This window comes from Sinocyclocheilus grahami, unplaced genomic scaffold (genome assembly GCF_001515645.1).
Source record: "Sinocyclocheilus grahami isolate Dianchi unplaced genomic scaffold, SAMN03320097.WGS_v1.1 scaffold41.1, whole genome shotgun sequence".
NCBI classification, from domain to species: domain Eukaryota; kingdom Metazoa; phylum Chordata; class Actinopteri; order Cypriniformes; family Cyprinidae; genus Sinocyclocheilus; species Sinocyclocheilus grahami.
In genome coordinates this window covers 1,522,940-1,539,274 of record NW_015505220.1, presented here as the reverse complement: position 1 = coordinate 1,539,274, position 16,335 = coordinate 1,522,940, and the positions used below count along the sequence as shown (strand labels likewise).

The window sequence follows — 16,335 nt, the reverse complement described above, 5'->3', positions numbered from 1 at the left end:
TCTGTACAGTATAAAAACCATTACGCCTATGGAGAGTCCCCACTTTTCACAAAAGTAGTTTACGAGAACAGGCATGTGTGTGTGTGTGTGTGTGTGTGTGTGTGTGTGTGTGTGTGTGTGTGTGTGTGTGATGCTTGAGCTCCAAATTCTCCTCTTAAAGGGATATTTCACTCAAAAATGAAGATGTTGTATTATTTTATTTTTTATTTCTCACCTCATGCTGTTCCTACATTATTTATTTTAACACCAATGAGAATTTCTAAACAATGTTTTAAAAAAAATGCATAAAAGTGGTCCATTACTTTTTATGCATTTTAGAACTATATTTTGTGAAAATCATGATACTTTTTTCAGGATTCTTTGATGAATAGAAAGTTCAAAAGGAAAGCATTAATTTGACAAAATATTTTGTAACATGTCTTTACTGTAATAAAAATGATATAATACAATTAATTAATAATAAATAATAATTTATAAATAACATTTTATAAATATATTTTTTGGAAACCATGATAAATGTTTTTCCAGATTCTTTGAATAGAAAGTTCAAAAGAAAAGCATTAATTTGACAAAATATGTTGTCATATTTTGTAACATTTGTTGTAATCATTAAAATTAAGTAATAATAAATTATCATTATTAATAAAAAATAATAAAAATATGAATTGCTTTCTTCAAAAAAAGCTTAGCTCTTTATTATACTGCGGTAGCATTAAAAAAGTGTCCTGCCTTTGTCAGGGAGTGAAGAAAAGAGAGAAAATAATTTATAATTGTGCAATACGTCCATTTTATTCTGACCAAAATCACTTCTATGCAATTAAATACAAATTTCAAACTTATAAGACGGGCTTTTCATCTAAAGTCAGAACTATAGCAATGCGTAAGTAACAGACTGAAATGAATGCTGATCTTCTCTGAAGTGCCATTTTTGAATCCGAACACAAATGCGAATGATATTTCAGAGCTTTGGTGGAGGACAATCAGGCGAAATATTCCTTGAGCCTCATCTTGCCTTTGTTTCTATATAAACCAGCTGATTATAAATTCACTTCGTGTTTCAACACAGTTGCTTTCGTCTTGCCCAACCGCTTCCGTTCCACAATATTAAGAGCAGCGGAATGAAGGTCCTCAAACAAGTTTGTTAAATAAGGTGCTAATGTTTGATGATTAAACATTTAAGCTACTTTCTTGCTAAGTGCCTCACAGTAGTAGCGCCCAGACAGTGCACTTAAGTAGGAGCAAAAGCACATCAAAGTGACAGAAATCATTCCCCTTGAAAAGCTCCTCAGTAATTAGAAGACGTAATCCATTCGGTGCAATCCATGTGATGGAAATTCAGGGTGCAGTATAATTGAAGTAATTTGACAACCCCATTTTCAAATTAAATTTGCTTCTTTTCAAATCATGTGACTATTTTACACTCTGGACGGGTCTGTGCTTAAATAAGTTTGCCCTGCGGCTTGATAGATGTACCGAACGGATATTAGATTTCTGAAAGCTCAAGCAGAAGTGGCATATATCTCTTGTGTTTAATTGAATGGTTCCCTACAGACTAATTTTAGCCCTTTGAGTAAACTTTCTCTCAATCTGAAAGAAATATAGTAGAAAGAAACAGTATTGGAACACCTTTTTACTGTTGCCGTGGTTCAAATGTTATGGTTTCATCTGTCAGGGCTTGTCAAGGCTACTCCTTGTTCATCACAACACACGACATCCCAGCGAGGAGTGATTTTAACCCCTTTGAAGCACTCCACTTTATCACCGAGACGAATGATAGCAATATGTACTCTTGTTTTGGCCTTAGCCATTTTGAGGTAATGTTTTCTTTTACTGTCACCGAGAGACCATCTTGAGATATCAGATGTCTGTGAGTGATGGCTGTGTGCTTTCTGTACTTATGTCCTCTCATTGAAAACCTCTGACATGGAGAGCTGGACAGAAGTGGAAACCATGAATAAAACTCCTCAAGGTACTGTAAATGTATCTATATTTGTTATGTAAATGTGTATATAAAAGTTGAATAATTTACATTTTGTTGTGTTTGTGAAAGAGGTCTCTTCTGCTCACAAAGGCAAAATAATTACATTTTAAAATATATTCAATTAGAAAAGAGTTATTTTAAATTGTAATAAAATGTACAATGTTTGTACTGTATTTTTAATCAAACAAATGCAGCTTTGATGAACATAAGAGATTTCTTGCAAAAGTCTTCAAAAAACTTTTTGACCGGTAGTGTATATTGCTTGGTTATTACAATAAATTAAATCTAAAAAAAAAAAAAAAAAAAAACTAAAATTTAAAACTAAATCTAAAACCATAAAAAATATATATTTTAAAAAAAAAGAAACATGTTAATAAAAGAAACATTATCAAATTAAATACAATTGAACAAAAAAACTTAAACTTAATTTCTCATTTTCATTTACTTTATGTACTAAAATAACTAAAACTAAAATTTTAATAAAAATAAATTATATATTTAAAAGAAACAAAAACTAATAAAAAAAATGGTAAAAACTATATATATACAAAATCTTTAAAAAACTATAATAGTATCTCAGTGAAAATAAAATAACACTGATATATAAATGTTAATGTTTTTGAAAGCCTCTTATGCTCACTGAGGCTGAATTAATGTGATCAAAAATACAGTAAAAACAAATATTGTGAAATAATATTACAATTTGAAACAACAGTTTTCTATTTTAATATATGTTAAAATATAATTTATTTCTGTGGTGCAATGCTAAATTGTCAGCATAATTACTCCAATGTCACATGATCCTTCAGAAATCATGAAAATATGCTGATTTGCTGCTCAAGACACATTTCGTATTATTGTCCATGTTGAAAATAGTTTTGCTCTTTTTTTTTAATTCTGAATTATAAATGTCTTTAGTGTCACATTTTATCCATTGAGTGCATCCGTGCTGAATAAAAGGTTTTTGTTTTTTAATTGAAAGTGTGTCTGTGATTTCAGCACATTTTTGTTTACTTTTATTTGATAAACTGTTGGCTCACTTCTTGTCCAAAATCTCGATCCTGAAATATAATCCAGAACTGCCACAGAGCATGATTGATAAACGGATGGATGCCTCGTGCTGGTTATCTGCCTGCAGTGCTCCTCATCTGATAGTCCTGCTCCTCTCCACACCTCCTGCTGCTCCGCCCGAGGCCAACACCAGCAGAAACCAATTAGCAGACACATCCATTAATTGCGCATCGGAGAGCCGTGCATCTCCTCGGCTTCATAAAGTGAGGGAAGCAGGCAGCGCAATCCGTCATTTTAATCAAGTTTTTACCGACTGGTGCGACGTTCATGATTCGCTCAATCAAGGCGTCACGGGCTATTTGTCCGCTGACCTCTTCTGACCCCACCTCCCTCTGCTCCTGTTCCTCCGACGGACTGTCCGCTGGAAAATGAGAGTATTCATCAGGCTCTCCCGAGAGAAACAGGCCATTGCTGTGACGGAGGAGTCTCTGCTGCAGCCGGCCCCACTCCTCACGCTGATTAGTTTAGTTTTCACGCCGCAGGGCCACATCCCAGCTCCTTATTGCAGAAGCAGCTCAGCAGGATGACCAGAAAAAACACAGCTTCACCAGATCCTTGCGGAAAGAACGAAAACTAGGCAAATGGATGCGAAGAACAGGTGAGTGGGTGGAACGAGTGATTGATTTCGTCCGTCCAGTTTGCACAGACCTGAAAGGTAAATAAGTCCTTTTCTCCACTGATGTCTAATGAACTACGGTGCCTGCAATCAATTCTTCAATTACAAGTCTCGCTAATATGTAAGACTCCGAGCACATCATTTAGTTTGAAGTGTTCATTAAAGGCAAAGGATGAATGGATACGTTTTAACGACAGCGCCTTCAGCCAGTATTATTTATTTCTCTCTAAAAGCACTTTTGAGTCCATAAAATACAAACATCGAAAATGTCTTATCTGGAAAATGTCAGAATGTTCCTTCAGATATCAATATTTTGGGTTCTTTTAAAGATAAATGCAACTTTTCAAATGTTTGGGGTCTGTAATTATTTTTTTTATTATTATTATTATTTTTTGCAGCACGGGCATATTAAAAAGTGACATTTATAATGCTACAAAAGATTTCTTTTTCAAATAAACTTTCCCTTCATATTTCTATTGGAAATTCTGCTTTATTACTGCAGGAATAAATTGCATTTTTAAATATATGAAATAGAAAACAGTTATCTTAAATTGTAACAATATTTCACAATATTAGGGTATTTTTAATCAAATAAATGCAGCATTGATGGGCATAAGAGACGAATTAAAAAATAAATAAATAAATAAAATATTTCCAACCTCTAACTTTTGAATGATATGCATACTTTTCCCTGCCAATATTTACTCGCCTTTATGTCATTTCAAACCCATGTGATGTTATTTTTTTCCATTTTCCATCTTCGCATATATTTGCTATTCAACGTTATGACTGTCAAGTTATAAAATTAACAAAAATCCTCATACATGCATCATAAATCTTGTCCATACAACTCCACGTCAATCTTCTGAAGCCATACAATAGCTTTGCATGAGATAGATAACATTTTGGTCTGTATTAAAGAGAGCGTTCTCCTGAAAAAAAAAACTTTACAATTAATTCTGTGGTTTACTCACCCTTGTTACAAACCAAAGCATGTTGGTAACCGAAGAGTTGATGGTAGCCATTGACTTGCATAGTATTTTTCCATATCTCCTTTTGTGCTCAACAGAAGAAAGAAAGTAACTGATTACATCATTTTCATTTTTGCCTGAACTATTCCTTTAAGAGCGAATGTCTGTCACACTCATATTCAGATTCAATATTGAGAATTATTGTTGGCTGGAAAACCTCTAATGTATGTGAAGATTCTTCCAAATTTGCCTTTTGTGTCCCACAGAGAAAAATAACACCAAACAGGTTTGGAACAGCATGAGGGCGAATAAAAGATGACAGATTTTTCAGTTTTGGCTGAATTAGTCCTTGTTACACGTCTGCCATGCTGCACTCTGACCGCCCTCCCGCAAACTCATCATCTCACTGCCAAGACTGTAAGACTCTGATTTGGGTTTTAATAAAACTGGGATTGTTATTGGTAGTCACAGAGAAATGTTCCATTACATTCCATTTCTACTCCTAAGTACAGGAGTTCTCCAGCAGCTGTGATCACATTTTGTGTTGCTGCTCTGGAAGAGTGTAAACTTTAATGGTGGAGGCAATAAACACACACACACACACACACACACACTGTAAGTGTGGATTATTTGCAGTGGCAGCAGGAGTGTGTGCAATAATCAGTTTAATAGAGCACAAAAGCCTGAGAGAGAGCAACATCTGAACAGCGATTTAACTTTATTTTCAGTAGAATTTGGATTCAGTGTTTGTGTGTGCCAGTAGTATTAAAGATGCTGTAAGTGATTCCAGCCATTTTGCTCATTTCTAACATACACCGCATCTCTCCAAAAACCCACCCAACCAAACAAATGTCATACAGCTACACAATCGTCATAAAAAAATTAAGAAATATGCAGAATAAGTGTGCATTCTATCTATCTATGTATATATACTGTATATATATATATATATATATATATATATATGAAATATTCCTTATGGGTAAACATTTGTGGGGGGGGTTTAGGGTAAAATGTTTTATATATTTTATTTTTTTAGGGGGTTTTTTTTGTTTGTTTCAATTTTTATTTTTTGCTTCAGTTTAACTATAATGGTCTGTATTGCACAATGCAATGCATTCAACTTGATTGTACAGTGTTATCCAGAATTAGTCATTTTTGACTGCCAGAGCTTTACAGTAACACAAAATTGAATGAAATATATAAAATAGCCATATCTGTTCTCAAGATAATAATTGGATGCCACATGCAAAGTCATGTGACAATGTACTTCTATTTAACCATCTGTTGCATTAATTAATAAATGAAGGAAGATATGCTAATACTTTTTTTTTCTTTCAAACGTGAATACATTTATAACTTTAATATTTCATTTGATTTTTGATTAATAGTTTTTTTTCAGATAGCTGCCAAGGCAACATTCTCATTTTTATTAGTTTAGTAATGTTACTGAAATTAAAATAAAAAATGGAAAATCTACAAATAAAAACATTCAAAATATGAATAAAACAAATCTCACAGGTGTTCATATCTGTTGTAGGTCATCTATTTCTGGTCTATGAGTTAAAACTGACATCTTTTGTGAAATTTTACCTTCCTATGAACTGGGAATTATCAAGTCTTCAGCGGACTGTCATTTAAATGAATGATTATTGGAAAAAATGCCATTAAACATGGTCTATATTGGGTGTATATTTGTCTATAAATATATTCCATTAATATTAATTCTCCTTATATTCTCTTAATAAGCCTACATGAAGGTTCATGGGTCATTTTCAGGAAATGGAGGCCTTTTTTTTTTTTTTTTTTACTGTAAATTAAAAATTTTCTGAACTTAGTCGTTTGTCTTTATAGATTTTGCTTTAGTGTTTGCAAATAGATTTTTTTGTATGCTTTATTTTTTTTATTATTATTGCATTTTATTTCAGGGATTCAGAAGACAAAAGGATGCCCACAAACAGCATTTACAAAGTTTATCTTACCGTGCGCATCTTTTTTTTTTTTATGATAAAACCCTGCCTTTTTCATAGCTATATAAATATAACCGTATCAGTTTCAAACGTTTACTGTGTCAGGTTTTTTTTTTTTTTTTTTTTTTTTTAAACAAGATATATATATGGATTCATTCATAGGTGATCAAGCTTTCTTTGTTTTGTTACAGGGCAATGATGGTGTTGTTAAAAGACCCCTGAAATAGCCGTGGATCAAACAGCCGTCACTCAGGTGTGAGTTGTTGCACTTGTGCTGAAAATGCAGCAGTCGTGTGCAGGTGTGCAACAGCTGCTCTTCAAACCAGCTCAAAGCCATGCGTCCATTAGGAGGATATGTGAAGGTTTATTCACTTAGGCAAGTGTCAGCCCATCTAACAGCATCTGGATGGATTATTTCCACGCATCTCACCCTGTAAAGTGTTTATAATGGGAAGTAGTTCTGGCAAAGTGTTGCCTGAGCCCTCTAAAAATGGATATTTTTGCCTTCTCAATTCTGTTGTGAACTTCAAGAAACAAGAGACTGACAGGGAAAAGTGTAAAGAGAAACAACAAGCTTGGCTTTGGAGGAGAAGAAGTGACAGAAGGCCTTCCCGAGGAGGAATATCAGAAGGAGTCAAAGAATCGGTTCATCTGGAGGAGTGGATGACGAATCCTAATGCAACGTTTCGTGCAAAGTTTGATCCACGCGTCACAGCGAGGTACTGATGTTGTGTTTCCAGAATAGCATCTGCCGTACTGCAAAAACAGTACAGGTAGTATGGAGAATGTACGCTATATTGTGACCAATATGTGAATTTTCTGTATGCATTTGCAAGTTAAGCCAAAGTTTTGTTTAATACACTACCAGTCAAACATCTGGAGGTGGTACAATTTAAAAAATATATATGTTTTTGAAAGAAGTCTCACCAAGTCTGCGTTTATTTGATTAAAAATACAGTAAAAACTGTATGGATGTTAAATATTATTATTATGCCTCTCAAAAGTATGCAGTAAGCACAAAGCTAGTATTTCATTCCTAACATAACCTTTATGAAGAATTCTTCACAATGCCATAAACGTTATTATTTTAGACTGGACGGCAGAATTAAGATATCAAACATGACATGTCAATTACAGATCCCTGCTATAATTAAATGCTTTATTATATTTATTAGTCCACCAGTGCCACTCACAGCATTTAATACCAGCCTAAAAGTAATAATGAAATCTCATTTATGAAATAATGTGATTTTAATTTAATTTGATGCATCCAATTACAGCAACACAATAGTTTCTCATAGCAGATGCTTCTGTGCATATTAAAGTTAACTAAAATAAAACCATAAAAAAAACTATTTTGTTACTTGAAATAAAATAAACAATAACTAATATATATATATATTTTTTTTTAATTAAAACCTTATTTTAATCATGCTAGTTGCCAAATAAAAATTTCTCATTTTCATTTAGTTTAACATGCATGGTTATTATAGTTAACTACAACTAAAATGTAAACCATAAAACATTTGTTACGTTAACTGGAATTTTAAAAAAAAGAAATACAAAAAGACCTTAAACTTATTTTATGTCAGATATCTGCCAAGGCAACATTCTCAATTGTATTAGTTTAGGTTGATGTAAAACATAATAATAATAATAAATAAACATATTAAATAAATAAATAAAAATTACAAAAAGCACACAAAACAATTACTAAAAATCTACCTAAAATGAAAACCGAAAATATGAAAATAAAAACTAATTTAAAATATTAATAAAACTAATACTATGAATAACCTTGTAACTTAATGTACTAAAAAACCAAAACTAAAATAAAAAATAATAAAAACTATATCAACATATTTAAATAAAAATAAAAAAATGGTTACACTATATTTTAAGGTGTCCTTGTTACAGTGTAATTATACATTTAAGTACTGAGTAATATTAATTAACTACATGTACTTACTTTATGGCTAGGGTTAGGATTAGGGTTTGTTTTAGGGCTACTTGCATGTAATTATGCATAATGTATTGTTATTATTATAGTAAGTACGTGTTACGTGTAACGTGTAACAAGGACACCTTAAAATAGTGTTACCAAAAAACTAATACAAATGACAAAAACACAGCACCAAATTATTAAAATGGTCTCAAATTAAAATGAAAATGCAAAATAAAAAAATGAATTCTTAATATGACTAAAAACAGTAATGGTATCTCACAGGTGTTCATATCTTGTTTTAGGTATGACATCAAGGCTCTGATCGGCTGCGGCAGCTTCAGCCGCGTGGTTCGTGCTGAGCACAGACGCACACGCCAACCCTTCGCCATAAAACTTCTGGAGGTCAAAGGTCGTGAGGGTCACGAGGCCTGTCAAGCAGAGCTCGGGGTCCTGCGACGGGTGAACCACAACAACGTCATCCGCCTGGCCGAGGTGTTCGAGACGCAGCATTGCGTCTATCTGGTTCTGGAGCTGGCCACGGGAGGAGAGCTCCTGGAGCGCGTGGTCGCCCGAGGAACCTTCAGAGAACGGGACGCCACCAAGGCCTTGATGATGGTGTCCAGCGGGCTGCGCTATCTACACACGCTGGGCGTCATCCACAGGGACCTCAAACCCGAAAACCTACTGTACTACCATCCGGGACAGGACTCGCGATTAATCATAACAGACTTTGGACTCGCTTGCTGGGAGAACAAGACGACGGTTTCATATCAAAGCAGAGAAGATACAGCTGTTATGACTCGGGATGCACATTTTGACTCTGTAGATGTTGAGAAGAGCTGTCAGGCTAAAGATTGGGCTGTGAGGACACTCTGCGGCACGCCGGAGTACCTGGCCCCTGAGATGCTGGCACGGAGACCCTGTAGCAGCGCTGTGGATATGTGGGCGCTGGGAGTCATCACTTATATCCTGCTGAGCGGCTCGCTGCCCTTCGACCAGAGCAGCCGACCGCGTCTCTTCAGGGCCATTCTCAGAGGCAGCTACAGTTTCCATGGTGATGTGAGTGTCACAATGCTTTTCCTCACGCAATGTGTGTTTTTATTTGTGAGTTTAAAGGACCAGTTCAGTCAAAATGAAAATGTGCTGAATTTACCCTCAGGCCATCCAAGATGTAGATGAAGATTTAGATTTAGAGAAATGTAGCATTGCATCACTTGCTCAGTAATGGATCCTCTGCAGTGAATGGGTGCCGTCAGAATGAGAGTCCAAACAGCTGATAAAAACATCACTGTAATCCAGCAATCTTGAAGTGAAAATCCATCTAGACATTTTACCTTTAAGCCGACAATTAAGTCCATAATCCATAACAACACTGGAGAAAAAAATCTGGAGAAAGCAATATTATGGATAGACTTCAGAAGCAACGGTTTGAATTTAAGAGCGTCTTAATGATGGATTTGTTTCTTAAAAATGTGCCGCTTTTTACTTCAGAAAATGTCCGTTGATGGAGTGGAGTGGTGTGAATTACTAGTGGATTATTGTGATGTTTTTATCAGCTGTGTGGACTCTGACGGCACCCATTCACTGCAGAGGATCCATTGGTGAGTAAGTGATGTTATGCAAAATTTCTCCAAATCAGTTCTGATGAAGAAACAAACTCATCTACATCTTGGACGGCCTGAGGGTGAGCACATTTTCAGCACATTTTCTGAAAAGTGAGATCCCACCTGTCACAAAAACTTAAATATATATTAGGAATTTATTCTTATCTTAATGCAAACCGTATTTTGCATGTGTAAAAACACAGACCTTTTCTTTAGCAGACAATATCTTCATCGGAGAGTCCTGAAAAAAAATGTTTCACAGTTTATACAAAAATATTAGCAATGATAATAATAACAAATGTTTTATGAGCAGCAAATCAGCATATTAGAATTATTTCTGAAAGACCATGTGACACTGAAGACTGGAGTAGTGATGCTGGAAATTCAGCTTTGCCTCCCGGGAATAAATTACATTTTAAAATATATTCAGATAGAAAAATACTTCTTTTAATTATTAAAATAGTTACTTTAAATTGTAATAATATTTCACAACATTACTGTTTTTTTATTTCTGATCAAATAAATGCAGCCTTGATGAACGTAAATGTTTTGTTTCAAAATCTACAATCCCCTAACATTTGAACCAGAATATATATTTTGTTATCTAAGGCCACAATGGCATTCATACATTTTTAATTGTTCCTTAAGTATGCAAATATCTGAAGCTACTGTAATGATAGTATATTCATATTTAGATTGAATACTTCATAATCATATTGAAGCTTATGATGGCCTAACCAGACCACCAGCACCGAGATGCCTGGAATGACCCAGCAGAGCGATGAAACATCCAGCCGAGTGTGAATTAAAGGGCAAACAGAGTTTGTGTGTGTGGGAAGGTGAAATCCGGTCACCTGTGTAAACAGCCAGCAGCTACCTGACTGATGTGTCGCCCACGCACAGCACGTCCACTCGCCTCGTCTCAAGGGTGTGTGAGCGCGTGTGTGTGTGTGTGTGAGGTGAGAGGAGATTCACCACAGGGCTTTTATCACCCTTATACTGCAAACGCACACAGACACACACATTTCTTTATCACTTCCAACCCCCAGAGGTGTGAAATTATAGGTGCAATTGTACAACAATAATTGCTGTTCTCTTGAAGAGAAAGAACATTAACTATAACGCTATTTGTAATCCTGCTGCTCACAGACAGTAATCAGACACATGTGGGAATTATTATTTTTTATTTTTTGGTTTGGGACTACTGAGTCACAATATAATTGGTATCTGGAGAGCAAGACTGTAATAAGTGGGTTAATATCCACCATGTCATTCCTTAGCATAGATACACAAGCTATAAAGTGACTCTTAATGGACTTAAAGTCTGGCCGTTTAACCCATTTGGATAATTGTATTGAGTATGTATTGTTTTCATTCCTTTTTTGTGCAGCTTTACCATGCATCTGTTTGAAGCTGCCCCGTGTTCTTGTAGAGTAAAAAAAGAGTAGGATTTACTTTAAAAAAAAATTTACTTCAGAATTTCTAGGTTTCACAAATAATCACTCTTTATTAACAATTTAGACCTTTTTTTTATCCTGAAAGCATGACAAAGGAAAGTGATTAAAATGCTAACATTAAAAAGGCCACTAAAAATAGTTTGACAACTTACAATTTTACTAATACTTTTAAATAAATATAAAAAAAAATAATTTTCACTCAGAAATTGCTAGTAAATATAAAAAGAAAAAGGGAAAAAAATAAATGGCAGGTAAATTAAACATGAAAATTTGAAGTAGAAAGACTGAAATAGTATTTTCTCCCCCCCAAAAAAAAAAATTCCAAAAATATTAGCACTTTGCAGATTTGCTTTTAGCTTTTATAATGCTAATTAAATTTTTACTCAAATTAGATTTTTGAAACGACAAAAAACACAAGAAAATTGTACGTGCATTTTTTCCCCCGTGTTCTTGTAGAGTAAAAAAAGAGTAGGATTTACTTTAAAAAAAAATTTACTTCAGAATTTCTAGGTTTCACAAATAATCACTCTTTATTAACAATTTAGACCTTTTTTTTATCCTGAAAGCATGACAAAGGAAAGTGATTAAAATGCTAACATTAAAAAGGCCACTAAAAATAGTTTGACAACTTACAATTTTACTAATACTTTTAAATAAATATAAAAAAAAATAATTTTCACTCAGAAATTGCTAGTAAATATAAAAAGAAAAAGGGAAAAAAATAAATGGCAGGTAAATTAAACATGAAAATTTGAAGTAGAAAGACTGAAATAGTATTTTCTCCCCCCAAAAAAAAAAAATTCCAAAAATATTAGCACTTTGCAGATTTGCTTTTAGCTTTTATAATGCTAATTAAATTTTTACTCAAATTAGATTTTTGAAACGACAAAAAACACAAGAAAATGGTACGTGCATTTTTTTTTTTAGATTTCCTTATTTGTTAATATACTGCTTGGTTTCTGATTAATGTTTCCATGGATTTTTAATTTGCATTCTATTATTAAGTTCTTCGCCTACTTGTATTTCATGTATATTAATGCTAAAGGTAATCACAACATCTCGCAGTGGCGACACGCTGTGCGCCGACACACCTGAGATAATTCTTGCAAATGTGTTTCATCTCACTCGTTTGACCTGATGATTTCTCTCATTAAATACTACACAGATTATATTCACACACTTATTAAAGACTCTGGAGAACCCAAAACAACAAAGTTTAAAAACGACTTCAAATAAGGACTGAACCTTTTTTCATTAAAGCCTAATTTCAGAATTCATTTTTTTTATCTGCATCTCGCTGTGAATTCACATGCTGTTCTATGGTGTGTAATTAGAAACTAGTCGACTGTCCTTTATAGGTTAAACACATGCACGCACGCAGAGCATGGACCCACACTTCTGCACAGATATATACATATATATTTAACCACATGAATACACAATCACTCGGCAGGACAGAATAATAGATTGGACCGCAGAACACCAGAGATAGTCGTTTGGCTCTTGCTATGTTTTATTGATGTTAGATTTCTCTCTTTTTCTTCATGTAATTACTGGATTCTTTACTTCGGTTGACACAGACCACAGCAAGACTAATGTACTTTAAAGTTTTCTTGTAAAACTCACACACGTTTTCTTTTTTTGAAAGTGTTTCTGTGCGTGTTTGAATGAAACCTCCTCTTTAAAATCCATTCTTCAGCAGCAGACTTGCAATTGTCAATTTCATGGCTGATTAATTGTCTTTACTGAATGTGTGGGAGTGAGAGAAGCTGTGTTCAGAATGGAAGGCTATAGCTTACTACTTGCAGTGAGACGGTTTAATGTGCATCATTATGCTATATTGTCATGTGACCTCATGTTGACTTCAGAGTGTAGCACCCAGTTATCATCTACTTTTGCAATCCATGCAAATAATGTGTAAGGGAAAGGATGTTAAAATCACAGCTGATATTACTTCTACAGTCATGTTTTATACCGATGTTCAGTAAATAGAGCAATCATATTCAGAACAATTACTTTGAGTTTTATTAATAATTATTATGAATTTTATAAAAAAATGTAAAGAATATAATTTATTGATAATAAAAAATTTTTTTTAAATAATGTTACATTAATATTGTCACATTAATATTGATGATTCTTATTGTCCTGTTGCTTTGTATAACCTTTTGAAGAATCCCAATGTTAGAAATTAATGGATGAAGTTTATTTTGACAAAAATATGGATTGCATTTCTACTTTGAAGTGGCTAAACTAATAATTACATCACATTTCATCACTTTTTTTTTTTACTATTTATTTTATTTATTTGTTTGTTTATCTAATTGTAATATTTACAAAATTATTATTAGTTATTCGTTTTTTCAAAATTAGAATTTTTTTATATTATATATAAAATTATTTTAATTATCATTTTTTTCAATTATTTTTTTTGATTGATTGAGAGCGAGAGAGAGAGAGAGAAAGAGAATTATTCGTTTTTTCAAAATTAGAATTTTTTTATATTATATATAAAATTATTTTAATTATCATTTTTTTCAATTATTTTTTTTGATTGAGAGAGAGAGAGAGAGAGAGAGAGAAAGAGAATGAGAGAAAGAAAGAAAGAAAGAAAGAAAGAAAGAAAGAAAGAAAGAAAGAAAGAAAGAAAGAAAGAAAGAAAGAAAGAAAGAAAGAAAGAAAGAAAGAAAGATGTTCATTCCAAATAATTATTCCTGGTAATTTTGTTTATTATTCTAAATGTAGGATCTTTACAATGTGCCATCTTCCTGTTCATCGCTCATCCAATTTATAATCATAATCACCTATTTTATAAACTTTTTGCAATTCACAGTTTGCATTTTTTCTTGTTTTTCGTCCTGTTTTACCATAGGATAAAATCCTCTGAATGCTTCTCTTATGCCAGAGATAGTTATTAACTTCAAATTAGCGATGAGTCACAGATCTATTGAGAACCGCTGACATTTATTGACTAATGTCCTCACATTCAAACGGCGACGAGGCGAAAATGCCATGTTGTATATCTAATGCAGCTTAAGAGGCAGAAGCGTCGGTGGCACAGGTCATTGGTGGTCAGAAGACGGCGGTCCGGCCTCCATGCCGGCAGAACCCGTGTCTGTATACGCAGTGACATTTACAGCCATAGCTGTGCTGTGTTGGCTCTCAGACCGGTAATGAGTTGATGCTGTTCTAAACACAGACTGAATGCAAAACCAGCAATGAATCGATTTCATGCAGGAGAAATGTGGGCAGGAGGGTTTGCTGGACTGAGTTACAAACTTACTGAGTTTCTGGAGTTTAAGGATTCTGCTAAAGATTTTTCATTACTTGGGAGTCTTTTCAAGACTACTGAATCACGCTCATATTTGTCAGATATTAATGGACTTTAATTATACTGGCAAACTTTTTCTCTCCCAATCTCTCTTTTAGCCATGGAAATCAGTATCTACATTGGCCAAAAGCTTCATCGATTGTCTCCTGACCCTTGAGCCCGAGCGCCGGATGAACGCTGAGGAAACTCTTAAGCATCCTTGGCTGGTCAGCATGGCAGCCTGTTCCTCCAACAAGAACCTACACCGCTCCATTTCCCGAAACCTCCAGCGGCGGGCGTCACGGGCCTCCTCTCGAAGCCCCATCTCGGGCTCTTCTCCTGGGTCTCGGATATCGATGAGGTCTGGGTCACGGTTAGGGGTCAGCGACAGGTCACAATGCCTGAAGATCACTGCTTAGCAAGTTCAAGGTTTGGCTTGTTAGCATGGATCCATTATTTTATCCCACAGCGCTATCACTCATCTGTGCTATCAACAACTTAATTCTAAAGATCAGAGAGAAATGATCAGTGAAATGAATTGCATCATAAGTGGATGTCAAGGGGAAAAATGTAAAGATGAAAAATGCACATGCTCCTTTAAATCCTTTAGATAAACGTGAATGTCGCTGGGTCACGGTTAGGGGTCAGCGACAGGTCACAATGCCTGAAGATCACTGCTTAGCAAGTTCAAGGTTTGGCTTGTTAGCATGGATCCATTATTTTATCCCACAGCGCTATCACTCATCTGTGCTATCAACAGCCTGCTTAATTCTAAAGATCAGAGAGAAATGATCAGTAAAATGAATTGCATCATAAGTGGATGTCAAGGGGAAAAATGTAAAGATGAAAAATGCACATGCTCCTTTAAATCCTTTAGATAAACGTGAATGTCGAAATGCAGATCATTCTTTTTCTGACAGGTAAATCGTGTGCATCCATACTAATATGATGGTGCTATATTCATTTTTCAGGATCTTCAACATATTATTTGCGATCTCCTACTCATGATGAACAGTGAAGGAGTTTAAAGTCTCCACTATAAAAAGAAAAGCACAGATCAGCACCTCTGCTCTGTTCTCCCACATTCATTCCTTCATTAATCAGATGAATATGAGCTGATTACATAAACTCACCATTCTATTTTAAAATATACATTTTTCAGCACTGAATAATCTAAGACTAAAATGCAAATGGGCAGGGAGTGTAATCTCAAATGGTCCGATCTGCAGATTTTCTGTCCTGCTTCTTTTCATATGAAAAGGATGAGCCGCTGTAGATTGCTTGTGTGAAGGAATTAATACTTTTATTCAGCAAGGATGCATTGAATTGAGCAAAATTGACAGTAAGGTCATTTATAATGTTAAAAAAAGTTCTATTTTCTTTCTGACAGGTAAATCGTGTGCATCCATA

At 34.3% G+C, this 16,335-nt stretch overlaps 1 protein-coding gene across 4 annotated transcripts; it reads left to right on the top strand.

Moving 5' to 3' along the window:
- The first annotated feature begins 2,975 nt into the window (after window positions 1-2,975).
- On the top strand, window positions 2,976-15,632 carry LOC107582193 (serine/threonine-protein kinase H2). Of its 4 annotated transcripts, XM_016267941.1 has the most exons (6): window positions 2,976-3,650; window positions 6,568-6,610; window positions 6,801-7,328; window positions 8,857-9,613; window positions 15,045-15,332; window positions 15,596-15,632. In XM_016267941.1, the coding sequence occupies exons 3-6, from the start codon at window positions 7,057-7,059 to the stop codon at window positions 15,605-15,607; spliced, it is 1,329 nt and encodes a 442-aa protein (XP_016123427.1). In that variant the 5' UTR covers window positions 2,976-3,650; window positions 6,568-6,610; window positions 6,801-7,056; the 3' UTR covers window positions 15,608-15,632. The 4 variants fall into 4 exon arrangements, with proteins under 4 accessions (XP_016123427.1, XP_016123426.1, XP_016123429.1 ...); XM_016267940.1 differs by lacking the exon at window positions 15,596-15,632 and having other exon boundaries at window positions 15,045-15,397; XM_016267943.1 differs by lacking the exons at window positions 2,976-3,650; window positions 15,596-15,632 and adding an exon at window positions 3,686-3,707 and having other exon boundaries at window positions 15,045-15,397.
- The last annotated feature ends 703 nt before the right edge of the window (window positions 15,633-16,335 follow it).

Coding starts and splice junctions, on each gene's coding strand:
- LOC107582193 (XM_016267941.1), top strand. CDS start 7,057: ATGGGAAGTAGTTCTGGCAAAGTGTTGCCTGAGCCCTCTAAAAATGGA. Junction 7,329..8,856: donor GATCCACGCGTCACAGCGAG/GTACTGATGTTG, acceptor ATCTTGTTTTAG/GTATGACATCAAGGCTCTGA. Junction 9,614..15,044: donor GCTACAGTTTCCATGGTGAT/GTGAGTGTCACA, acceptor TCTCTCTTTTAG/CCATGGAAATCAGTATCTAC.